At 39.0% G+C, this 26,755-nt stretch overlaps 1 protein-coding gene across 1 annotated transcript; it reads right to left on the bottom strand.

Moving 5' to 3' along the window:
• Nucleotides 1-3,384: 3,384 nt before the first annotated feature.
• Nucleotides 3,385-26,716, bottom strand: antxr1a (ANTXR cell adhesion molecule 1a). Its single transcript, XM_017042938.2, has 18 exons — nucleotides 26,157-26,716; nucleotides 23,577-23,648; nucleotides 23,413-23,484; nucleotides 22,818-22,899; nucleotides 22,638-22,671; nucleotides 21,926-22,005; nucleotides 21,123-21,191; nucleotides 20,349-20,429; nucleotides 19,350-19,410; nucleotides 18,838-18,936; nucleotides 14,195-14,264; nucleotides 14,031-14,109; nucleotides 13,173-13,268; nucleotides 10,878-10,919; nucleotides 9,358-9,453; nucleotides 8,741-8,908; nucleotides 7,814-7,894; nucleotides 3,385-4,444 (listed from the first exon to the last, which is right to left on the bottom strand). Exons 1-18 carry the CDS (start codon nucleotides 26,330-26,332, stop codon nucleotides 4,049-4,051), a joined length of 1,854 nt encoding a protein of 617 aa, XP_016898427.2. The 5' UTR covers nucleotides 26,333-26,716; the 3' UTR covers nucleotides 3,385-4,048.
• Nucleotides 26,717-26,755: the final 39 nt, after the last annotated feature.

Here is a 26,755-nt window from a genome sequence, read left to right as displayed (position 1 = left end):
ATGCTTCTGTGTCTGAGCTCATGAGATCACACTGTTTAGACTGTGCTGTGCTTTATTAGACTGGGCAGCCCATCATCCACATTATAATAATAAAATAAAAAACACTATAAATGATACAAGAGGATTAAAAGTTTCAGTTGTTCATGAACATCTAAGTCCAAAGCTCAGGTTCAGGAGCCTGATCAGGCTGATGACAGGCCCCAAGTACTGGAGCTGCCAGTCAGTCTATAAACTGAGCAGTAATGGTCTGATGCACTCATATAAAGTCTTCATGGTGGAGACAGTGAGTCTGACATTGCTGTGCAGAGCTGACAGGAGCAGTGGTGCCTTATGGACGAGGGCCAGGGTGGCCATGACAGCAGAGAGTGAATATTTGGTAAGTGCTGACAGGACACGCAGCAGTGACCGGATTGACTTTAACCAGTTCACAGATCTGCCGGCTCCTCCTCCTTTTCCTCCTCCTGCTGCGCCGTCATGTTCTGTTGACCAGCCGCTGTTTGTGCATGTCTGTGATGATGAAGACGAGGGCCGAGTGGAGCAGCTGAAGCTTCTGCGTCTGCCCGACTCCTCTGTGGAGGAGAGCCCACCTGCGAGTGTTGACCTGAAGAACGTGTTAAGCCTCAGCATGGTTGACAGGTAAAAACTCAGGCATCTGGTAACAGCTAGGGCAGTTTTCAGAAAGATTTCGTTGCAGCCTGTCACCAACACCACCACTTCACCTGCACCTGGAGAGTAATTATAGAAGGACGCTAGATTTTTCAGCAAATGCAGCTTCCATTCTTTATCCTGGTGCATTGTGGGTGGGTTTTCATCTGAAGTGAGCAGTGAAAGAAGTATGTCAGGAATCATCCTTGTGTTCAGCAGCAGCAGAGTTCAGTGTCTTCACCCACAAACACTGATCAACTGTGATCAGCAGCAGGTGCTGTGGCTTTAATGAACACAGCTGCACCCTGTCACCAGATCTGACCTGTAGTCACTGAGCAATTCTAAGTCAGTGATTACAGCTTGTGGGACAGGTTTCAGTCAGAAATATAATAGTAATCCATAATTCAGCACAGTAACTGTTGTGATTACTTTGTTACTTTATTACATTTGCCCATTGTTATTGTACTTCTTTCTTTATATAAACCTAAGATGATGTTTTTCAATCAAGGGTGGGACTTTTTCCCTCTGGATTTGTATTGACCCAAATCAGAATCAGAATCAGAAACGTTTTTATTGCCAGGTAGGTTTTCACCTATGAGGAATTTGTTGTGGCATACAGTGCAGCGAAAGAATGATACAATGTACATGAAGGTATATAAAAAGGTATATAAATAAATTAAATTAAATTATTCCTATGAGTTACACCAGGTCACCACACGGTCAATCTCCCACCTATACGCTGACTCATCCCCATCAGAGATGAGTCCAATGAGGGTGGTGTCATCCGCGAACTTCAGGAGCTTATCGTTCTGATTGCTGCAGGTGTTTGTGTACAAGGAGAAAAGAAGAGGAGAAAGGGGCAGTGGTGGCTTAGTGGTTAGCATGGTACCGTCCCTACACACTGCTCCCCGGGTGCTCAAAGCTGCCCACTGTTCACTTTGGTGATGGGTTAAAAGCAGAGGTCACATTTGGTTATTTGGTTGTGTGCAGTGGTGTGCTGTGTCACAATGACAAGGAGTTCACTTTCCTTGCTAAAATCCTATTACTTTTAAATAATTTCTACTGTATATTGTTTTATTAGTATTAATACTATCAGTCTGGTCCACTTAGACCAGAGATCTCAAACTTGTGGACCATGTGCCAAATCAGAATTTTAAAAATGTATTTTCAATTGTTTTGTTTGTTCATTTATTAATTGTACTTATTTGCACTATTACATAGTATTTAAAGGATTAAACAAAAACAATAGTTTTTCTTAAAATATCAGGCTGTTTTTTGTGTTTTTAATTGATACCTGATGTGCCCTGTCAGAGAAATGACAACGAGAGCAGTGGTCCTCTGCTCATACGAATCCCAGGCCCCTCACTGTGACCATATGCTAAAAAGGAAAATCAATACAGCAGTATACCATCAGAGCCAGAGGTATTCTGTGATTCAGGCTCTGGATGTTTGTACATGGTCTGAACACCTGCATCTCTGGCTTTATTTACAGTAGTATTTCATGCATTGCACTAAAACGTAGTGTTTAAATAACCTGGAACGGATTGAAGAGCAGTGTTTTTTTTCTCCTGCAAATGAGGAGGAATTTCCTTCTCTGCTGTGTCCAGTTAACGAATCCAACACATTTGTGTTTTAGGAATTCAACCTTACAACTCAAGAAAAGAACCTTTTTTAAAACCTTCTTTTCAGTAGTTATTGACTTCAGTTGAGAGCCATCAGCGGCACACGGACAAATGTGACAAAGTTGACTCTGACGTCTACAAATACAGCAACCCATCCACACATCTGATCTGAGGAGAACTGTGTTGTCAACAGTAGAACACATTACTATGAGTTTATGTTACATCTCTTCACTGCATGTTGTGTAGTTTGTTCTATTATCTGAATTTTTATTCTCCAAAGATTTGACTTGTCTTCAATCACATTAGTTCCAAACATGAAGTGATTGGAACTAAATTGTTGTTATGAAATCGACCTCTCGTGTTCACGCCCTTTGGATTCCCTGTCAGACTAACTGTCCCCCAATTATGTCACAAGTCATTATCACCGGTATGTCCCTCCTGCAGAAAATGTTGACATTTCCTGCAGATTTTTTTGGCGTAATATTTTCCTTGTTGCCTCGCTGCATTCATGGATGTGACATAATGCAACGTACTGTAGGAACATCTGGAATAATTTGGCCAATTTCTGAACCTTTTCCCTCATAACAATGAGTGAAGAAGGTCCTCACTGCTGTTTTGCGTGCAGCTGCTCTGACTGTTTGAACCCAGTGATCCCAGTGATATCAGGCGGGTTTATCGAGCCGTCACTGAGATGAGGCCAGGAAGAAAACATGTAACGTTCAACAAGAGTTTTGTCTCACATGATTGACAAACAAGTTTTTAGCCACAATATTAATTAATTATTAATTATTTGTGCAAATACCAAACCCTGATTGAGACCCCATGAACACAAACAGATATTTCAATACAACATACAACCAGAGTTAGGAAACGTCAACCTTCTTGACTTTAAACAGCTTTAACACATTGACACCAAAATACATTTTATAAAGTTAATACATATTAAAACCCAGACTCAACTTAAAAGATCTTGTTTTGGCTCAGTTCATGAGATAGTTTTCTCAAAACTCATGCAATATTTTGTCATGCTCAAATAAAATACAAAATCTTAGTTTTATTATTGTTATTATTATTATAGGCATATTAGAAACATTTTTAGGAAATGGCGTTTGCAGTGACGAAAATATGCAATGTTTGTTTTCAGTTTGTTTACTGTACATGTGATAGAAGTTAAAACAACAACGTTTTTTTTATTTATGTTCCAGAGGTTTTTATTTCAAAAACTGAAAGAAACAAACAAGATAAAAATGTTATTAAAGAGGGGAAAACACTTACATGCAATTGCTCAACTTTTCAGAATCCAAGATTTAATTCTTCTTATTTCAAAGCAGGGGAGACAGGAGTTTAACACAGGCACATATTCAAGAGTCAGAATCACTTTAAAAACAAATGTTTAATGTTAAAAAAAAAAAAAAAACCTGATTCATTCAAAATTCTGTGCTTTTGCAGGAAGAGACAACAGGGCCTAACAGAGCAGCTCACAGAGCCATGACTGTTTCTGAGCTGGTGTCTCTGACCTCATTCACAGGGAAGATCTTTGTCATTCAAGCATCACAGCAAAATAATTGCACCGTTGGGCTAGATGTGTACAAAAGTCACTGTAGACAAATAGCTGAAAGAAAAAGTCTTTACTGCTTCATCGTGAGGCAGAAAGGCCGCAGCCGGCACTCAGCGAGAGGTCATGACTTTTGTGTCATCAAGGATGATCATGTGCTGGTCACTGCACTCTGTTGCCTTTGTTATTCTTGCCAGTTTTCTCTCTCGCAACACGTGTCACAACTTTACAGTTCGGGGCGAGGAGGTGGACGCAGAGGTGGAGGAGCCCGTCCAGGAGGAGGAGGGAGAGAGCCAGTAGGTGATCCAGAAGGTGGGGGCGTAGGTGGGAGGGACGGCATGGTGATTGGAGGAAGAGCCAGGTTTGGAGGTGGTGTGTAAGGGGGAGGAGAGGCGGGAGGAGAGGGAGTAATGGAACACGGAGGTGGTGTTGGAGGGAGCAGTGGAAGCTCAGAAGAGGAGAAAGATGGAGAGGACCGTGGGCGGCTGGGGGTCGGTGGTAGCGTGCCCTGCGGCGGAGGTGGACTCCTGCTGGATGGGTTGTATATAGGAGGTGATTGGTGGCTGTAATGAGGGTAACGTGGAGGTGGAGACTTGATGCGTGTGAAGTTTATGCATCGGCCCTGAAAAACAGAAAATACAAAAGTCCAGATTTGACTAAAAAACATATTCCATTACTCACTGCTAGGTTGGGGAGCAGGATACACAAAGCATTTGGATTATCAGGCTGCTTTTTGTAGGATTTACTCAGGGAACATAATGCAATATACAGTTGTTGTTTTTTTCAGTATAGACACAGCAGACAAAAATGCTTAACTCCAAAAATAACTGCAACCACAAATTTCAGCCATGTTTAAATCAATTACTGTGACTGTATACAGGACATTGGTTAGTTAAATGTAGTTAGTAATGTAACTTTGTCCACAGCATCTAAATTATAATCAGATTTGAACTATTGTGTGTTTTTTTACTCTGTGTAAATTTGATATGTCTAATAAAGAAAAATAAGGTTCCCAGGACTGAACCTGGTGTATATATATATATATATATATATATATATATATATATATATATATATATTAACAAAATGACTTGTGTCAGTGACCAAAGCAGAGATTACAGTCTCATATCTCAGTTGATAATCACTGTATTTCTTTATAGTTAATGTGTGTTTGCTCTACTCAGCAAGACACGTTAACCTGTCAACACTGTCACTGATCCAAACCAAAGTGAGGTCAGTCAGGGTAAAAGAAAAAACAACACCCTGGACATCTGCACTGAGAAGATCAGGGAGTTGTTCAGGACTGATAAGTGTAAGACGATTCTGCTCCCAGGAGGCACCGGGGCAAAATGACCTTCAGGCAGAAAAATGCACTTTGGACAAAGAAATCCAACATTTTATTCCTTAAATTTCAGAAAGTTATCAGCACATCGTTCAATAGGTGTTCAAAGCCCCCTCTCTGTTCTGCTGCGTTCTGTGTCTGATCCCTTAATAATGACTAACCCCAAACTGAATAAAGACCTAAGTGGCTCAGGAGTAAATGTGGCGTTACAGGAACCTGACTGTAGTTCCTGTCAGACTCGTCTGTAGAACCCATCCAACCTTCCACTGCTTCATTGGTTCAAGGGAAGTCATAAAAAAAGGCTTTGACACGAGACTGTTTAATTACAAGCAGAACGTTCTTGTTTATGTAGATCATCAAGGACACTCAACCCACAGTACTGATGAAGAACTGGCAGTTAATTACAGACTCCACTGTACTAACTGTAGTGAACAAAAGCATGGAATGTTGACCTGGGATGTTGAATGCCGTGACATGACTGTTATGATTGGTTAATCTGAAGTTGACCTCATGTGTACCTTCCCCTTCACTAACACTGATTCTGATTCATTTGACTGTCCGACACTATCCACACTATTGGATCTATAATTTTATTCACCACCCACAGACGAGAACGTCCACAGGAACTGTTGCTTTCATCTTTTCATGGACAGATTCTTTTCACCTTTTTTAAAAAATCTCCTTCCTCTAGTGAACTTGTTTTCTCTTTTGTCTCCAACATGTGTTTTTTTTTTCTTTTTATCTTTTACTTTTCTTCAACTTAATTCTTCTTAATTCACAGTGGGCTTCAGTATTTCCCTCTCAGAGTTGTCCTTTGTATTCTTTCACTCTTCCTCTTGCCCCCAGGTCAGTGTGGAAAATGTCTACATTATTTGTACAGTCACAGAAGTGTGTTTGAAGGAATTCAGAGCATGTGCAGTCAGTCTGCAGCTAGTCTACAGTCAGTCTACAGTCAGCCTGTAGACAGATGTATAGTAAAGGTCTTTTCCTGTTATATTGATTCAGTTCAGTGTTGCACTCTGGCCCCGAGCTAATTCCATGTGACATCAGTAGGTGGCATTATGTTCTGCCAGGGATGTCGCATGGACACAGTTCACAGTTTATGGACAAACAACAACTTTAAGTCCTGCCCTGATCAATTTGAAGTCTTAAAATCCCAAATTGATTCCTGACGTCCTTCTAGGAATGATTTCAAGATTTTATTGCTTGTTTGGCTCCAAATGAGTCTGATGAAAATGTTTATAAAAGTTTCCAAAAAGACAGGTCAATTCAGGCCACTTTAATTCTGCTTTCCCTTTGTAAAATTACACAACATGAAAAGCACTCTTCCAGTAATAGGGGAATTTGCCTGCTGCTTCAGATAAGGACCCCCAAACTGCCTGTCGACTCTGTTCCCAGTGATTATGTATAAATCACAGAAGAAGAAGCTTAGAATAGAGCCATGGTTAAGTACATATTAAAACATTTCATTTCAATCACCAGGGCTTAAAAGTCAGAATCAAAGCTACTGAAGAAATAACAGTCAGCCCCATGTGAACTCATTCTAACTCACCGTCAAGTCATTGTGGAAAAGCTGTCGACCAACCAGGATTTGAGTCCAGTCTCTGATTTGATCTGAGTCTATAATTTTGAACCAGACTTTAAGTCAGTAAAAATCAGACTTTAGTTAAGTCAATCTGAGTCACAGATAACAAAGTTTGAAAGTCACTTAGGTTTATGTTTCCGTTCTGAATATGGATTAACTCCGCCTGGGTTGTCAGCACTCAGGTCCAGCTCAAATCAGTCCTGATACATTGTGAATTGAGACCCTGTTGTGTTGAAGCAGTAGCTCCAACACCCAGAAATGTCTGTTATTGTAAAGAGACTGTGTCTTTTTAGTGGTTGTAACACTCTGTTATCACATTTTTATGACAATGGTTGTCAGAGACAAGATGTTTACAATAAAACAGTGATGGATCAAAAGAAGGAAATGTCAACACGAAATGCAAAAAACGCAAAGCGTTTTCTCCAATTCAGTGTTTCTCATCTCATCCCTTGTGGACGTCTAGATAAGTCAAGGATGGATGAACAGAGATGCACATATGCTTTTGGTTACTCTTGATGAGATAATGTGTAATGGCTCTGCTATTTGGCACAGCATGTGCACAACTGCAACCAACAGACTTGAGTCACAAACTGCCTTATCGAAGTGAAGACTTTGACGCAATCTTTAAGTTAACGACAAATACTAGGCAAAACAAAGATAAAATGAACCTCAGACCTTTTCAAACTGTCCATCTGTCAGTATGTATTACATCATAGTGCAGTTGTTGTGGAATTGATGGAAAATCACATTTGGTTCAACATCAGTCTAATTGAATTTGGATCTTATTGCTGCAAAGATTCTGTTGGTGTTGTGTTTGATTTACTCGTGCATTTTGATGACGGTAAACACTAAGATATTTCTCCTCACTACCACACACTGGCAGCTGTGCTGAAGCAACACATATGACCTTCTCCCCTCCCCCAGCTTTCACACGTTTGTTACGTTTGCCTTTTCAGAATGATTTTAGCAGATTAAAGCTAGACGCTGCCACCCACATCCCAGTGTTTCAGCAACATATCCCAGCATTCTCCACGTGCAGCCCCCACTGGTGTCATTCTTCCTACCTTGTCGCCAGGGTGAGGCCTCATCACAGACACACGGTCGTAGCCTTTCTTTAAAAGAACCCACAGAGCGTCCAACTTGCTCTGCAGAGACAGACATAGAAATCCAAACACTTGAGAGATAGATTGGAAACAAATGCTCATTTTAATGCTGACAGAAATCCAAACGTCTGGCATCATTTTTTTCACTATCTTTTAGTCCTCTCTTCTCGAACACTATTTCACACGGTTCGCTCCAGCTGCCTGAAAAATGACCCACATCTCACCGAGCCATTTCACAGAGCCTTCCTCACATTATATGTCTTATTCCTGATCACTCTCTCTCTCTCAATGCTTGTGAATACAGCAAATATTTTAGCAATAAGGGCAGATAATGCAGCTGTTTTATCCTCACTAAACAAAAGTGCTGCCTGTGCAGCTCAGCTCCCCAGAGGTCAGTGCAGCTAGAGTCTGGTTCCTATTAACAATCCTGCACAGATTGAGGAGGCTTCAGAGTTACTCTTCTAACCCACGCAGGCCCGGAGGAAGGCGATCGTCAGCCAGGGGTCACCTGACCTAGATCACCTCGAAACATTAACTGCTACATTTGTGACAGTATTTAATATGGCCATTACTTGCATACCTACAGCTAGATTAGTATCAGATGTGCATCATACAGTAAGACTTAAGCATGGTAATAGCTGAAGAAAAAAAAAACACTTTGTCCCAGCAGAGCTATTCAACAACCATGGATGCTTTTCAAATTTAAATGAAGGCCTTGCTTTTGTCAGAAAGCCCTTGAACAAATGTTTTCCAAATTCTTCTTAATTTACACTCATGTTTAACAGCTGGAACTTGTAATTTATATATTCATATAATTCAAATATATTTGTCTATATTTTTAGCTGTGACATGAAAGCAACATATGCACAGCAAACACGGTCTGCAGACCTGAATTGGTGAGTACCACTTGCGTGGTGCTGGGGGTTTCTGCATGCCATTGTTGAGAACCCTAGAAGTGCTCCCCACGTACTCCTGCTCGGGCATTTTCACTTTGGCGTTTTTGGCCTTTTCCAGCTTTGCTCCTTCTTCTGTGGAACCTTTTTCACCCCAGCGTACCTATTAATAGGGGAAACCACATGGGGATATTTGAATGAAGCAAAACAGTGTAATGTGTAATGCCACATAAATCTGTTCCCTGTGAGGCACTTCTGTGTATGTTTGATTAAACCTTAAAAAACGAATGATGTGTGAATTAAGCTGGAAAGTGGCTTAGACTGTTTTGCAAAAAAACAGTTTTGTTCTCCTATTAAAAAATACATTTGTTTAGAAAACAGCTTTAACTTGGTAGAAACCCGATCATGTTGCATTAATAGTTTGTGTAAAAGACAATGTGGTTTAAAAATATGTACCTCCTATAATATACCTATAACGTTTTTTTGTTTTGTTTTTTTCTCCAACAATAGAATTGTGTCTTTGATTTAAAAACTGCATTTAAAACTCTACTGCAACAGTTGCATGGCAAATAGTTTCCACTCTTTAGAATAGTTCTACAGAGAAGATCTCACCTCCATCCTTTTAATCCCTCCAACTCCTCTTCCTCCATAGTATGAGGCATCAACTGTTGGCCACTTCTTTTTGGGGGTTTCATTATCCTCATCATCCTGTAAGAGAATGTCAAACCATTAGATGTAGCTACAATTACCATCTTGTTTCTGTCAAAATTTAAATAAAAATACAAGCATTTCTTCCTAGTAACATAATTAGTTTTCAGTTTATTTAAATTCATGCTGATATTAAACAGAATATAAAATGAAACAGATTAATGTGTGTGACAATTTTCATAAATACACCACCTCACACCTCTGCTCCACTAAACCCAAATTATAGGGTTAAATGTGTGCAGCTGAAAGCAAACCGACTGCCCTTGCATGCAAACTTTTTGCTACGTCATGCTTTGTTTTTTGGGCAGTGCAATTTTATCTGTCCCCAAATTAATGAAGTAATCGTCAGTTTAATGCTGCTCCAGCAGAGGAAATCTGTTGAACATGAATAAAGGTTTGCTGATTACATCATAGTCCTGATGAAAACAGAGAACGGGAAGCAGAACAATAAAAATCGATGTGTCATTGTTATTGTAAAAGGGCGTTTACTCACACAACATCCATCATTCAATAAGTGCAACAGTGCTTGGTTTCAGCCACAGTGGAGCACAGTGCAGTGGTCATAAAGGGAAAGCGGCTATGCCAGTTTTTTTTTGTTTTTTTTTTGAGTTAATAAAGAGTCCAACACAAAACCAAATGGATATTGAGGACAAAACATTTAGCCTGACTTACATATTTCTATTAAACATCCCTTTCCAACTGCAAGAAAACATTTTTAGATTTTAACGAAAATGTTACTCAAATACTCCTCAAGTACAGTGGAAGTGCAGTACAGCCACGACCTGTAAAACTACCAGGTATACTTTATACAGTTTGTTATCTGTCCTGTTTATGTTGCATTGCATTTTCAAAGATATTTTGAGCACGTTCAGATTGTACCCATCCACTATCACTGTCCCAAAGTTTTACTTTCTAACAACAAGGGTTTGCTCTATAATTGTTCAGCAGACTTTTTTTTTACATGTGATCCCACATTGATTACTACTGGATTTTATATTATAGCATTTTGATCCTAAATTCCAAAATGCAATCGGTCACTGGCACTTGATGGTTTTTACTCATTAAAATCTCTTAGGTCTGAAATGTTTTAATATTGTCATTTGGTGAATACAGAGTCAAGTCAGTTTTATTTATGTAGCCCAACATTCACAATACACATTTTGCCTCAACAGACAGTTTTTATATTAATATTATGTATTTATTATTTATGTATTTATATCTGTATTATAAAATATTGCATTATATGATGGTAGGTTATATGACATTATATTTGAATTTGAATAAAAAGCCATTGTGGATGAGAATGTGTTTCACAGTGATACAGTCTTAAATTCAGTTTCTCAGTATCTAACATAAATGACTCAGGTTAGTTTTTATGGAGCAGTAAAGAAAAAAAAACATGGTCAATAAAATGCAGTTCTTACCGAGCTCTCCTCCACATGTGGTGGTGGCGGCTCATGGATGATCTGTTGACACACACAATTACACAACCCAGCGTCAGAGAAGAAAGAAGCAGGGTGTTGTTATACATTAGCAGACAAACACCAGAATTCTCTGCGTGTTACTGAGAATTGTGTGCAATCAGGAAGTTGCACAACAACACATATGGTGGGGCATTTTTTCCCTTTTCCACCAGGAGAAATGAACTAACCTAGGATTAATCTGCAAGGCAGATTACTTTGGTGTGGGGGAGGCCAATCGAAAGGGGAAAAAAAAGGATTGCAAACATTACTCTTGTAGATATCAGTGTTTACACTCATAGCTGTTTGTATTTGTTCCTATTGGATTAATGCCATTTCCGGACCATGTGCTATGTCTATAAGCACAGACTAAGCATATTCACTGTGCAGTCTTACTTACTGTCCTAGTTTACCCTTCAAATTAAATTAAGCCTTAAAAGAACTTGGAATATAAACTGTACTTAATTACAATCTCAGATTTTCCTCTACGCTTCTCCAAATGCTGGGATGTGATGCAACAATCCCCGTAGTAACCTAGCATCACTATTCCTAAACAGACTTGCTGCACTGCCTTGCAAGACATTGCAAGCAAATGGAGAAGAACAGAAACAGTAATGGGAGGGACAGGCATGCTGTAAACGCTGACATCTTTCTCTGGCAGAACCTCCGTTCTCTCTTTCCAGCGCTGGAAACTTTGGGATGGCTGTTGAATCTTCAAGTACAGAAATACAGAGTTTGACACAGAGTAGCCTACGAAAGAGATTGTCAGAACGTTGTGATGCTGCCAGTTTGACCACAGGGCACAGACACAAGATGATAAAGACTTTCTTCCACGTACGGAACAGATGGCATTTAAAACAGACATCGCCCAAGATAGTTGGTTTTAGTTTTATGGTGTTTGTCCTCCAGTGAATGTACAAAGAAGGTGTTGAGAGGTCAGACTCAAAGTTCACTGGCTTTGAACTTCGGAAATGCAGATTGATTCCACAGCAGCTTAATTGCTTGAGCACATGTCCGTGGAAACGCCTTAACCTTCAGAGATTGAAGTAACATCACCTCAGTGGAGCCAAATGTTCGTGTTGATTCATGTCTAACCTTCTTACCATGAGAGTATCGATAAGGTTAATAAGATGCCTCAAGGGGGTGTTTGCCAGACAACGTGCACCTGGAAACGATATTCTTATGTCTGTCCTGTTGTCCTTATCCCTGAAGTGATTTTTACCTATATAATTTAAAGAATGAACACAGTGTAGCGGTTATCTCGCCTGCCTTACACATCTGCCTTACACACAGAAGGTCCTGGTATTGAGCTCTATAGGGACCACATACGTAATGGCGCCTCCTGTGGCAGCCTGTGTGGGTTACAAGAATATCCCACCATGCAATGAATAACTGACATTATTTTTTTCTTTTCTTTTTTCTATTGCAGTTCAGGATTTACTGTGACATTTTAAAAACTTTTGCTGTTTTCATGATTACACTGGAAGAGCAGTCAGTGCTCTTGTGTTACAGCAAGAACAAGGGATGCTGGTTTTAGTTTGGATGTGTTTGGATGTGTGTGGGTTTGTTGTTTAGGTTTTGTTGGACACTTGGATTTTGACCCATAGTCCACAACTATGCAGATTTGGAATTAACTGGACCCTAGGTATGTTAATCTGAATAACTGTTTGTATGTATATGTTCACCCAATATGGACTAGTGATCTGTGTAGGGTTGACCACACATCCGCCCTTTTCATGAGAATCATCTTTAGGTAGAGCATAATATTTAAATCCCTATAGTACAAGCCGTACTTGTCCCATTTACTGAATTCCTCATTTCCTTTGGCCGTCCTTTCAGTCATATTTCTGGGTATGTATCCTACATATTTTCTTCAAATATCACAAATGATTTTGGGGTTCTGAAAGAGAGCAAATGCTTCATTCTTCCTCTTCCAAACATACTGCTGACCCAAGGCCCAAATGGTTTAGATTTGTCTCATTGCGCCACAGAAGAGAGCCCCAAAACACATGTGCCATTTTATTATGGTCTTGATCACATTAAAGCAGATGTCTAGAACAATGTGGCATCAGTACAGTACATTTCTTCATTTCATTTCCAAATATATGGTTCTCAGCAAATGACGGCGTTCCCTGTACAGTTAGCCAGTATAGATGGTGAAGTTGCAGCATTCAGAATGTATATTAGTTATTTATATGTACCTAAAGTACAAATGCAAACATTTGATGATATTTTGCCATATTTGTGTCTCGAACTTACCACAGTACAGCACAGAGGCCAGAACCACCAGAGCAAAGCCAATATCAGGAGCAGCATCAGGATGAGCAGAGCTATGGCCAGGATGGTGCCATCAGACTGTAGCGGTGACATAGACACAGAGTATTTGAAGATGTAAAACCAAATCAACCAAAAATAACTGTAGCCCTTTTTGTTTGAACCCCTGTAAGATTACTAATTAAAGATAATGACTACTTAGATTATTAATTTATATCCATCATTTCATTTTTATCATTAGTTGTTTTTCTGGTTCTGGTTATAGTTTTAGTTAACTATAAATTATAGTTATATTTTAGAGCTGATTCAGATCCATTCCTTAAATCTTGAGCAATGTATAATAAGATAGAAGGTAAAAAAAAGGTTCAAAGACAAATTAATGAATGTATATAATATATCTTATGTATCCATGTAAGTCAAACACTTACACGGATAGCAGTGTTTCCCTCAGAACGTTTCTTTCTTTGTAGAATTCTGAGCGATGTCTTTTCACACCATGTCATGACCTGTGTCTTTGTTTCATCTAAGGATTGTAATTTTAGCTGGATCAAATCAGATGGAGCTGCCAATAAATTTTCCGCGAAGTGTTAACCTAAAAATATGGATGATTGTTTTAAATTCAAAATGTATGATTGTTGAAAAACCTGATCTAATAAAACACCACACAAGATAAAATAGAAACAGAGTATATGCTGCTATATATATGAGATTCTTCTTTTGTAACTGTTACCTATTTCCATTTTGGTAACGATTATAATAAAGTAGGCACTGTTGCTACTCTGATCTAATGGGTTTAGATTCACCTGACTGTGTTTAATTTAATTAACATTTCACTGTACTCACACATCCCACAGTGGTAATGGTGACTGAACTGGAGATGAAACTGAGCCCTTCATTCATACTGACGTAAAGGTTTGCAGCCCTGGAAAAAAAAAAGAAGGATAAAGGTCTCAGCTGCCATTCATGTGGAAAACCACACATTCATTTGAATAAACTCTAGGACTTACATTCCTTCATCTTGAAGCACTGGAGCAGGGCAGAGAAGATATGTATCTTCCACAATCAAGGGCTTCACCACTAAAGAGAATAGGGACAGGAATTGTAAAAAGAAAAAAAAAAAACAGAAAAAAAAAACAGTGTGTGCAGCAGCCAAGTATTCCAGTGGTGATGTGGTGATAGTCTGTTGAATCATCAACATACAGCACCAAGATTCTAAAGCCGTCATTTACCCACAAATCCATCCTAAGATGCCTTTCAGATTAAATCATTAGCCAGAAAGATTACATCCATTTAGTGACTGATTAATGTCACATGACTTTCTGAAGTGAGAATCCATATGTGTGTGTGCAAAGATGCTGTCACACACTCTCTGCAAAGATGGGTTTTCTTCACTAAAATGCTGCCTTGATGTCAGCAGAGTGAAGACATCTGTCTTCGCCCGACAGCAACACTACTTAAAATTATTTCTTCACAGCTTTTGTTTTTTTTTCTTATTCTTTGTGTCCAGTTGTTCTTCTAACAAGCATTTTCGCCCCAGTTTGTCTGTCTCTTTGTCCTCGCAGCAGGACAAGCATAGCATTCCCCAGTAGTGAGGACATCTATACAGACAGTCTACACTGCAAAAACATCCAAGGAATAAAAAATAATCAATACTCAGACCTAACCTAAATAAATCCTTGGAGAGTCATTAGGGATCAAATGGTTAGCTCAGAGCCAGCTCAGGGCTAACTCAGGACTAGCTCAGAGTTAGCTCAACAAATTTCATCTTTTGTGTCCTATTTTATTTCCTTTAATGGGAGATACTGTAAAAGAAATGGTGACACCAGGGCTGGACTACAATTCCATGGACATTAACCAATGAAACCTATCATCAGGGTTCACACCAATACATTGGATGTTTTCTTTATATACATATATTCAACTGAATAGTATTAAATATGGCATTTACATTCCAACAGTTGTGGCTAGGATAATACCAGTTGAAAAAATGTATTTTTGCTCTGACAGACCTGTCTCTGAGAGATAATGTAGAAAATAATTTATATTGGCAGTATAAATTAATTCTCTCTCTCTCTCTCTCTTGCTCCACACGCCTCTTGAGCCAAAATTGGGTCAGATAGATTTATAAGATAGTCCTAAGTCACATGTATCAAATTTCCACCGTGACACTTACTGGTCTAGTGCTAAATGTAAGGTACACACTGTAGTTTTCCCCCATAACTGAATTTGCTTGACTTCGATACAGAACGAGTTCATCATCAAGTTTTTGTTTATGAGGCACAGGTTGCTTTCGTAGTTTGGATGTTTTCCCCTGTTTGGGGTAAGATTTTAATAAGTTGATAGCATTGTTTTTAATAAAAGTGGCCTTAGTTGGCATTTTGTCTGCTTCATAACTGAACATTTCAGTATAAAGCCCAGAGCCATGAAGAGATCTCCTGCGATCACTGCAGTCTGCAGATTTACACAGTGTAACTGGTTGGAGTGAAAAGAAGACGCATGAAGGCAGATTTATTTAGACCATGTCCCTGTGTTTCATTGGACTCTTTGTTTCCAAAGTCCAGGGCGGTTGAGTTTCACTCCGAGGCACAGGCAGTTGCCAAGTGTAATAAATGTAGAATGCTGGGAGGAAGTCAACATAACTTATCATTAACAATTAATGAAAGGCAATGTGTAATTTATCAAGTTGTACGTTTCAGGTACTACAGGCTGTAATTAGTGCTTTAACAAACACTTTGTATGAGACTATATGACTTTGAGAGAATATAAGGTTTTTTTCTCTGGAGTAGAAAGTATAAAGAAATACAAAGACATTGAACAGAGAGTCTATTCATTTGAGTCACATTGCTTATAATTTATACAGTTCAGTGTTGTCTGTCCACTGCAACATCTGTCACCAAAACAATGAACAGCCTGAAGTGGGGACCTGCCAAGTCCCTGCGCGTCTGACTGTATTTTCTGCTACTTTTTTCCTGGCGACCCAACTCAAACATGCACTCATCTGCTCTGCACATGTGAGCTTTCAGTTACATGCTGTTCCTGCTGCTGCTGTCTTCTTTATTTAGCATGTTTGAAATGTATTGTTATCAATGAGGACAAGTTAGCAACTGCTAACCCTTTGAGTTTATGGAAATCTAGAAGTCTACACCTGTCTTAGTTTGAGTGCTGCTAGACGAGTTGATGGTACTCTGGCTTATGTGCTATACCTCAGAGCACCCACTGTTTTGTGAAGCTGTTCACCTCCAATACAAACACATTTAGGTGGCATGTTATGAGCTTTGATCAGTTTAAGTCTGTTCTCTAGTTTTTTCTAGTTTTCCACATTAGTTAGACCTAGTGAGGTTCTTGACCTATGACCCCAGCCTGGCATTCCCCTGTCCAGCTTATCACTTCAGCTAAAAAGTGTGTTAAAAAAAGCTTACATTGGCTTTAACTCTTTGATTTGTTTACTGGATATTTTATCATTTTTAGCAGGACAATACAGACCATATGTCTGTATTTCATGCAAGTCCTCCTCCAAAAAACAAAAAATATATCTCAAAGGTTCAGACAGAATCTGGATCGGATTTTTAATGGACGTCAGGAAAAAGCTGGATTCCACAGATCGCCACTCTTCCACGGGGCTAAATATGGTCTAAGTGCTTGAATTTAAAGTTAAACTGTTATGTAAAGTAAATGAATTCCAGAGAGTTGTGTGAAGTTTACGAAAGAGAGTGGATTTGTAGGAAGAATGAATTACAGTGGGGCTGGACATGAGGAGATAATTTAAGTTAAATTGTTTCATTGTTTATTATTCCCTGTTAGTTTTCGTTCATGTTTGATTCCGATTGACAAAACTCTTTGTTGTTGGTGGATTATGACATGTAGTATTAAATGTGGATTTAAACACTAAAGAACCCTTTGTTGAAATGCAACATTTAGTCCCTTTGTTTAGCTAATATGACATGCTGTGCAGTACATGTTACATGTACACACGCTAATATTTCTCTAGGAACACCAGGCGGGTACCAGGTGGAACTCCTTTCCCCCACCTAAATTCTTTGTACGTAGCGTCAATGTAGGAAAATGCTGTAAACATTTCTCAGCAGAGAGTCATATGGAACCAGTCAATGTTTTTCTTTTGTCAAAGCTTAGAGAGCATGTGGTTACTGTATGCCCAGTAGAGTGACCTCTACTGAGATCTTGTGCCACTGCAGTCCATTTGCTTTAAAATTTGTTGTGTTGTGTCTTCAGAAATGCTTGTCCGTGTAGTACCTCGGTTGTAACAACCATATTTTGGACAATGTAAGCAATGAGATTTTTTCTCGCTTTTTTGGGGAAATTCTTCCTAATGTCGCAGCGATAGGGAATCCTTCTGGATTGGCTAATTTTACAGATAATTCCCCCTGGTTCTTACATGTCTCTGAGTTGGTAATGTAAAGCTTTTTTAAAGGTTTTTTGCATTAAGAAAACATATTTATCTAAGAAACTTTTATGGAATTTATTAAAGACAGTTTAAGGTGGACAAACTGTTGTCTCCCAAATAACAATGGCAAAAATGTGTTGGTAGTAAAGGAGTGAAGGCAAGGTTAGTGCATTGGCTCTGCTGCATTTCACACTTTGTAATTAAAACAGCACTTCATGCAGCTACTGTGTTGTGCCTGTGAGGAAGTGGGTTTAATAACTAACACTGTAAGCCAACAATAAAGACTGTGGGGAAAACTGTTTCACTCCCAGGACCTTTTACTTCCGTCTGCCTGGTGGGTGGCTCTCATTCTGGAAATTTTATAGACAGTAAAACTGCACAGGCTGTTGTTTAAATGACATGATAGCAGTGAAAGCAGCTAAAGTACTTCTGTGTCCAGTTTAGTGGTATGGATTTTAGAAGTTTATTGGTATGTCAGTTGAATTTTACAAATGTTAACTCAAGCTCTTTTCATTTTAAACTAAATACTAATTGCCCACTTTATGGGGTGCGACACCTGTTCAGTGGTAGTGAGCGCAAATATTCAGTGCACCATTCACATGGCGATAATAAAAGCAGGACTTACTGAAGTTCAAACATTGTCTATTTGGATGATTCTCATTTCTTCTGTGATAATAGAATGGAACGGTGAGTAAGGGGGTAAGGGGAGATTGTTGAACAGCTAACACTGAGATGGCCCTATAGGACCTGGGCAGTGGTGGCCTAGTGGTTAAGGAAGCAGACTCCACCAGCTGCCAAGTTGCCAAGGTGCTCTAAGCATGTCACCGTCCCCACACACTGCTCCCCGGGCACTCAAAGCTGCCCACTGTTCACTTTGGTGATGGGTTAATAGTACTGTAGGTGTCACATTTTGTTGTGTGCAGTGGTGTGTGTCACAATGTCACAATGACAAGGAGTTCACTTTCCTTCCTTTAGTTAAATGATGGAGGCAGTGGTCTCCCTCAGCTCATATGAGTTTAAGACCACTGCGTAGCTACTTTCGTCAGACACAGCATGTCGCAGAGTGCAAACCTTTTGTTACCATGACCTGAATTTGGTATATTTCCAACTGGAGTTGTTTATTGGACCAGAATCTGGAAAGGAATGTTTTTGTCATGCCTTTGAAGAAAATGTTGAAGAGGATTTAAAGGAGTTTTGAAAGTCAAAGGAGGTTTCAACCCACTAGTGGTAGAATACAGATTTACTCACTCTTAGTGTGGGTGTCATTGATTCGAAAGCTGCACAGGACTTTATCAACATTTCGAGCATGAAGAAATCCATTTCCTCTCACCACAACCTGGAAAGACTCTAGAGATAGATAGATAGATGATAGACTGTTTAGAGAAGGAGGATATGTGACCAGTAAAAAAAACACTGTGGAGAGATAGCTTCAGCAAACTGGGGTTTGGTCTTCAGCCGAGAAGGGGGAATAAAACAATAAAAAAATTGATAAAGAGTCAGAGAGAGGTGAATAAAATCAAAACTATTAAACAATTAATGACTCATTATCTAAACAAAAGGAAGCCAATTGGCCACACAGTTTAGACTATATATTGAAAGTAAATAAATGAAAATAGCTGTTTTTCACACAGTCTGGGTTGAACCACATGGCACAGGAACAGATAATGTGTGTATAAGCACAAATACGTGAAATACGTCTTTACTTTGCTTCCTTTTACTTTTTAAACATAACACAAGTATGATGGTGGAAAATTATTTACCGCCTGCACAGATACTGGACGGCTCTGCTGCCAAGATCTCGATGCATGACTTCTTCAAAATCTGTGGAGATGAGAAGTTCGAGTTCATCAGAGATATTGTTCTCCTCAGTTTCTGAAAGTGATTAGAGGAAACAGCTCCATATTCTCTGTTAATTTGCTGCAGGTCAACTGTGTTTTAAAAGACTTCCTATCCTCTACATCACAAGCTGTTTTTCATTTCTTGAGCTCGTGCATAGAAAAGTCAACAGCACTCAGAGTCACCACTCGCATTTTGTTCCAGTTGGCTCTGACGTGACTTTGCTGATGAAAAACAGAAAAGTCACAGCCACAACAAGATCGCCTGGAATTCAGTCTGGGGTCTAGGGCCATGTATGGAATATTTTGTCTTTTTATTTGATTAATTTTAATGTTTAGTGTAAAGATTTTTATTCATGGCCCAAGCCCCTGTGATGGACTACAGCAAAAAAAAAAAGAAAAAAAAAGAAACAAGTGACAATGATGCAACCCACAGATACAATTGTTGCCAGGCTGAATTGTGATTTCAGTCCAATCCTTATGATTACTGTTCCTACTTGTTTTTATGTTAAAAACTACGGTATATCCAGAGTGTATCTGTGACAGAATTCTTGTGTCTTTTATGCCAGTATTAAAATCATCGGCCCTGTAAAACAGTCAAAACTACTCTAGGTTTCGCAGGTGGTGTCAAGTCAATAAGTAAAGAAAAGTCTCTAGCAGCTGCCTTTAAACTCTAAACAAAAATTCAGTATTTTTTTCTCCTGCTCTAATGTCACTGACCGTGTTGTTTTTGACTGTTTCAGAGGCATCAGTTCATGCAGTTTACTGTCATAGTTGCTGTGACCTTACTGAAGCATCTAGCATTTTGAACATAAGAAGTATTACACTGGAGCTGTGGACATGTGTGGACTGAGTAGCTGCTGCTGCCTGTGACCCTATACTGTTTGACTTCACTGTGCTCATGGACAAAAGTGAAAATCTCACCGAATCGATAACTCCTTGCAGAGCCTCAAATCCATCGTTTACAGGAAAGACCTGATCCTTGCTGTCAGCAATCTTTGCCAGCTATAGAGAAAATAGATTAATACATCAGTGTTAACATTATTCTCAGTCACTGTGTTGTTGATCAGACATCAGGTGATTTATTTTCTAAAATCAGCTAAAGATCTAGGGCAGGGGTTTTCTAACTCCCAGCCCCTGACATCTGGCCTGTGACTGGATGTCAAACATCATTTAATTTTGCCCTTGTGGTATTTTATCTATTTATCATACTGTTTTATATGCAATTTCTTTTTTAGTTACTTGAGAATAACAACAGTTGAACTAGATGTTTGTGCTGTGTTATTATCAGCTCTGACCTAGAGGCTTAGTTTCCATGTTTTCCAAGCAGTCTATCGAAGCAACTACAGACTGTAGAAAAGAAGGTTTCTAATTATTGTTCCACAGATGAAATTTGACAAGTAACTAAACTCGGTTTAAGACAAAAGAGTTGGCATTGCACAGAAAACTGTGACTGCAATGGCTCTTTGTTAGCTTCAATCGAAGTGAAGGATTTGATTGTGATGAATAGGAGAATGTTCAAACCTGGGGTAATTTGTTGCTGAAGCTGCGTCAAAAAATTGTTTCAGTTTTTCTTTCAAATCATATTGTGTTGATTTGCAACATCTTTCCAATTTGCTGTCTCATTATCTACTTTGCTGCTTCTAAGTACCAAATGTCAAAAAATAGTATTTAAAACACACACACATAGACACACACCTGTGTCTCATTGAAGTCCTTCACCCCCACACAATAAACTGAGGCACCCAGACTTCTGGAACGGTTGGCCTGACATGTTTGCACATGGAATGAGAGCAAGAAAACAAGAAGAAAATCAACAACTGGCTTCGATTACATACTCCTAAATTCCACAACATCAACCAGACACAGAAAACATGCTTGTTTTTCTGTGATCTCAAGTAGAATTTTATACAAGCTCAGCAACATCACGTTCCACCAAAGCCGGTGCTGCAATCTTTTTAATTTACTATTAGATTTTGTAGCAACTGTGAGGAGAGATTGATGTGACAGAGTCAGTGCAAATGAAAAGAGAATCATAATGATTATATATTGAGTGGCAGTGTTTGATGTGGTCCATCATGTCTACAGTGACATTACTGAATATATCACTTTGGACATGATGGACCACAAAAATCACAAAGACAGAGATGTGCACAAGTCTTTGGACAGACCTGTTTTATGTTTCACTCTATTTAACTTTATATACTGTACTTCTTTTTTTTAGTTGAAATTTATCTCCTAAAGAAGCAGTTCCAAGGTAGTTATTCAATTTTTAAACAGTATTATTATGCTAAGGTGGGCTTTAGAAATTGTCTGAAATATTCATATTTTATACCTTGAAAATCAAGTCAGAATGTATGAGACATGTTATAAATATTTTAAAAATGTCTTAGTTGTTCAGCAATGAACTTGCATGAAGACAAAATGCCCTGAATGGCTAATAATCCTTCAGAGTCGACCCCCACGTGTCACATTACTGATCTTTCCCTGAGCTTCCTCACCTCTCTCTCAGCGTAGTAAAACAGATCCTCGTGCAGCTCTCCATCTGTCAGAGCTATGATGACACTGGCAGTTCGATAACCTGCAACAGACAGAGTTTACTCACTGCTGCCGCAAAAGAAACTTCACAAATATCTAGTATAAATTGTACTGATATTTTACTGTGCAGATACAGTGTTTGTGATATACCTGAGAAACAGAAACAGACCAGTCCTGTCAACCACCCTACCTCTAGTAAGCACTGGTTTGAGGTATGACACATAAAGATAAGATATTCAACTCTAGTGTTGATATTATACTAGTGTTGATATAGAGCATAAAGCTTGTCTTTGACTTTCCTGCAGGGGGCACAATGAATACATGTTAAATGCTGTGTTAAAAATAAAATTAGTGTGCTGTTACAGCAATATTTTTATTATATAAATTCAACTGTGTAAAGGTGACAAAACTTGAAAAGAAAAACAACAAGCAACTTCTTATTTTTTAGGGTTTTAAGTCAAGCTTTAAGTCAGTTTATTAAGCTAACTTAAATGCTGACTTAAATGTTGCCAACTTTTACCCTTCTTTTGGCATATCAAAATGTCTGAGGCGCTACTACAAGTCCTGCATGCTCCACTACAATATTCATCAACATCACACACTTCTCATTCCATTCCATTCCATTTGATCCATATTGGATAAATATACAGAATACTTTTATTTTAAAGTCATTACCTTCGGTGTTTCCATAATATATTTGCTCACTGGCCTGGGAAAAAAGAAAGAGTAAAAAAATTTCTAGCACAAACGTATGTGACTCGAACCAAAAAAATAGTTTAATGGGCTGGACACTAAAGTCTGGTTTGAAGGAGATATTTTGGAAACAAAGCAGAAGTCAGCTTTGAGACAACTCACCCTCAGAATGCCCTCATGCATGAAGGTGTCTCCCCCTGGTTGAACCCTCTGCAGCTCTTCCAGACCCTTGCGAATGCGTTCCCTGAGTAGACATGCCAACAAGGAGGTTAACTACATTTCTGATCATCAGATCTAAATGAATATTGATTCAGTCTGTTTGTCTTATGAACAATATTTCGACCAAAGCTAGACGCTGCAGGGCGTGGTAGCAGGATAACAGTTTCCATACGGGCCTGACCCGCAGGAAATATCAGCAAAGTGTAACAGATGAATACATTTAACGAGTATCTGTGTGAGTTGGCTTCAGATACTGTCACGCAGATAGACAGGAAATTAGTCCTTTGTAGAATGAGATATGAAGGAAGCAGTGAAATATTCATGTGGCTGCGTTGTCAGAAAGATTAGACAAAGCAACCGTCCAGTCCAACACCAGTGCAGTGAAGTCACAGTGAGAGAATATATCTGTGTGAATGCACTTGAACATTAAATCCCTCAAAGAATTTTAACTGTGTAGCCTGTGAAACAATCTGGAATAGCACTGATTTCTTTTTCAAACTCAGAATTTCTTTGTTTTTTAAAGGAAATCTGCACCCACCTGTCTTCTGTCAATCTCATTAAGATCGTTCCTTCAGTGGAAAACACAATGAAAGACATTCGCAACTGTGGACTGGGGAAAGACAATGAGAAAAAAAAAACATCTGTTTGGATTAAAAAAATCAGGTCTGGTTGCATGTTTTCCCACAAGTGCTTGATTTTTACCTGATAAATTTTTGAGCTAGATGTTCGACAAAGTGGTAGATTTCAGTCCAGTGGTTCTGCACACTCCCAGATCTGAAGGAGGAGAGAGAAGAAAAAATATGTGGTATAAAGGGGGAGGATGGGGGTATCAGATCAATGATTTTGTTACTGGCAGAGCTGAAGTACTATTTAACCTGGTGACCCATCATGGACTTTTGAACTATTAAAGGTCAACATCCAATCGTAGATGTGTACTGGACACAGTGTTGTATGGATTTGTTTTCAGTAGTTCCTTACTGTTGTAGATAAGTGGTGGGGACTCTTCAGACAAAAATGCCTAAGACCCGTTTCAAACGTAGATCTTGCCCATCACGCCATATGTTGCGGTCCACCAGAGCTTAACATGCGTATGGTTTTTTTTAAGTTCTGTGCAAATGTGTAGTGGTAAAATGCAATGGGAAAATGCGTGTGTGTGTGTGACAAATGTGTAGTGAGTAACCCACAATTATTCATCTCTAATTCCAATTGTAACTCAAAAGTACAGTTTTTATTTTTATTTTGAGACATATCCTACATTTTATGTGTATTTTAAATTTCATTTTGTCTTTATTTTAAGGAGGAAGCAGTTTGTTATGGTTAAATCATTCTTGTTTTATAAATGTTAATTGTGTTTGCCCACAACTTCAACACCTTGAATGATTGAGTTTGACACCGAAGGTGGCTAAAGGTCAAAGGTTTCCTTACTAGCTTCAAAGGCTAATGCTAATGTGCTCCTGGGCAAGACATATTGCCACATACACAAGTTGCTCTAGGTTTGGGTGCCAGCTTAAATACTTTAAATACTCATACAGATGGCCCATGGCTTCTTTTTCAAATAATTGTACCAAAAAACCTGCAGTTGTAGCTTTTCATGTTTACTCAGGATAATAGTGATGATGTCATTCCTGCAAATTTGTACTTGTTATTATTATGTGAAAATATTTTAGTATTATTTTTATATGTGCTGGATGAAACTGCAGCCCTGCAAACAGAAATAGGTCAGGGCTGATGTTAAACATCTTGCCTTCTTGAACCTTGTGCTAATTTAAACAAACTTGAACTGTTACCATTTACATCTTTCCCTGTTTATATTGGACTTTACAGCAATGAGCTAATTCTTCCACCTGTACAAACTGCAGTGATGATATAATAAGGCACAGATGGAAAGGGACTCGGGGAAACATTCTCACAAACATGTGTAGTTGTCCATCTTCTCATTCAGTGACGTTAACTATGATTTGGTATCGCAGAATTCCTAGGAGTTATGACCTTGTGTGCATGTTTTTAATTTCACACTGTGTTTATGTGACGACAGTTCCCAGAAATATTTCTCAAACACCTTATTTTCCTTGTAACTGAAACACAGATTGGACCACAAACCGCTCAGCTCACAAACTTAAATTCTGGAAAGTCCATAGCCACGAGTTGGACCAGTGATGAGAATAAGGGTTGGATCAGGTCTGTGATTTGGGAGGTCACTGGCACTGGCACAACTTACATACCAATGAGCAAAAACAGGAACTGCAACGCTGTCAGATGCAGATTAAATTCTGCTTCAATGAGCCGAGTCTTGTTTTAGCAATTACTCTGTTACACACAATTGCCTTGTTTTCCCTCAGTGGCACTACAGTTTGCTTGGAGCTGGAACTGACATGTACTCGTAGAAAAACTGGAAAGTCCATCATCATCACTAGATGGAGAACAAAAACTTCAGGAGTAACAAGGGAGGGAGAAAGTAAAGTCCACCCTAGTTGGAAGCCTGGTGGTTTTTGGAAAATAGTAATAAAATTGAGATGTCCAAACTGAGTTTGCAGGGAAATAGGTTATGAAAAAAAATAAGTAAGTAAGTTAATTGCATTGGCCAATTGTTATAGCCATCTGCGGTCTGTCCTTTTTAGTGTCTGACAGTGAGGAAAAGTGAGATGAATACTGCTCATGTGTGACCTCTGTTAAACTGTTGCACTGTTTTTAAGTGACTTAGATGGGATGAGATTCCTCTCTTTGTGTTAGGTGTGCTAGTGGGAGGAATGCTTAAGAATGCGGCTTATTTGTACTTCAATAATAATTATATAGACAGAAAGTCAAATTATTCCACTGGCAACTAATCTAATACCAATCTTACCTGGCTGAGTGGGAACAAATGTCACAAAACAGGTTAAATACGAAATATCTGCTGTGTATGACATTCATTTTTGACCCAAAATTTGTTTTCCTAGTTCATCTGCAACTTCTGGCCAATGATCTTGAATAAACCCACATGGTTTATCAGAGAAGAGAAAACAGAGCAGTCAGCAACAGTGTTTAAGTTGTGTGCAGCCTGCAGCCGACTGATGAATGGGGGAACACCTAACACTCCACTAATCACTTCCATCTGTGGACATATATCATGCTCTGAGTTAGATCTGGGCTTATCCATGAACTGCATCGGCAGAATTAATGATGACATCATGAAGACAAGTATACATGCATACATGTATACAATGACTGACTGAAAGAAACAAACACTTTGGGGGGGAAATTTTGAATTTTGATTAAGATGCATCATTTGTCTGAAAAACTCACTTGTCCAAAACAAAGTAGAGATCAAAGCCTCCAAAACATGACCCAGCCTGACGTCTGTCCTGGTTCGGTCCAGCAGTTACAGCTGTGAGAACAACCAGTGAGGCACCCAACATCACTGGCAAGCAGGAGATTCTCCTCCAGCATGAAGACATTGTTCTAGATGTAGAAACTCTCATACAGTCATCAGTTGGTGAATAAAACCTTGAATTAAAAGGGAAGAAAAGTGAATCCTTCCTTCTGTGGAGTCTTCTTCTAAATCCTCAAGGACGACATCAGCAATAGTGGGAGGAAAAATATAAAATAATCCACGGAAAGAAAAGAGTGTAGCTCAGAAGTTGACGTGGAAGGTAGAGAGAAACTATAAATGTGGTGGTGTTGGGTCTGTCTCATCACTGGCTCCAGAAACAGCATTCACAAAGATAAGCAGAACTCTGCAAACTTCCCTCTTGCTGCTCTTTGTTATTGATTAAGTCATGTAACAGAGACTCACAGACTCTGGGTTTTTAACTCTTGGAGAGAGTTGAAAAGTTCCCTTGGCTATTTAACTCTCTCTCTCTCTCTCTCTCTCTCTCTCACACTCTCCGTCTTGCTCCTTACCC

This window comes from Cynoglossus semilaevis, chromosome Z (assembly GCF_000523025.1).
Source record: "Cynoglossus semilaevis isolate Cse_v1.0 chromosome Z, Cse_v1.0, whole genome shotgun sequence".
NCBI classification, from domain to species: Eukaryota; Metazoa; Chordata; class Actinopteri; order Pleuronectiformes; family Cynoglossidae; genus Cynoglossus; species Cynoglossus semilaevis.
The sequence above is the reverse complement of the archived record's forward strand: the minus strand, read 5'-3'. Positions and strand labels throughout refer to the sequence as shown.

Bases quoted from the DNA above. Each gene is read 5' to 3' on its own strand.
- antxr1a (XM_017042938.2), bottom strand. From the start codon at position 26,332: ATGAGAGTTTCTACATCTAGAACAATGTCTTCATGCTGGAGGAGAATC. The intron at 20,430-21,122 runs GTGTGTGTCTAT...TTTTCTCTATAG, and splicing joins AGGACTTCAATGAGACACAG to CTGGCAAAGATTGCTGACAG. The intron at 7,895-8,740 runs GTCTGCAGACCG...CTGTCTCTGCAG, and splicing joins AGTGGTACTCACCAATTCAG to AGCAAGTTGGACGCTCTGTG.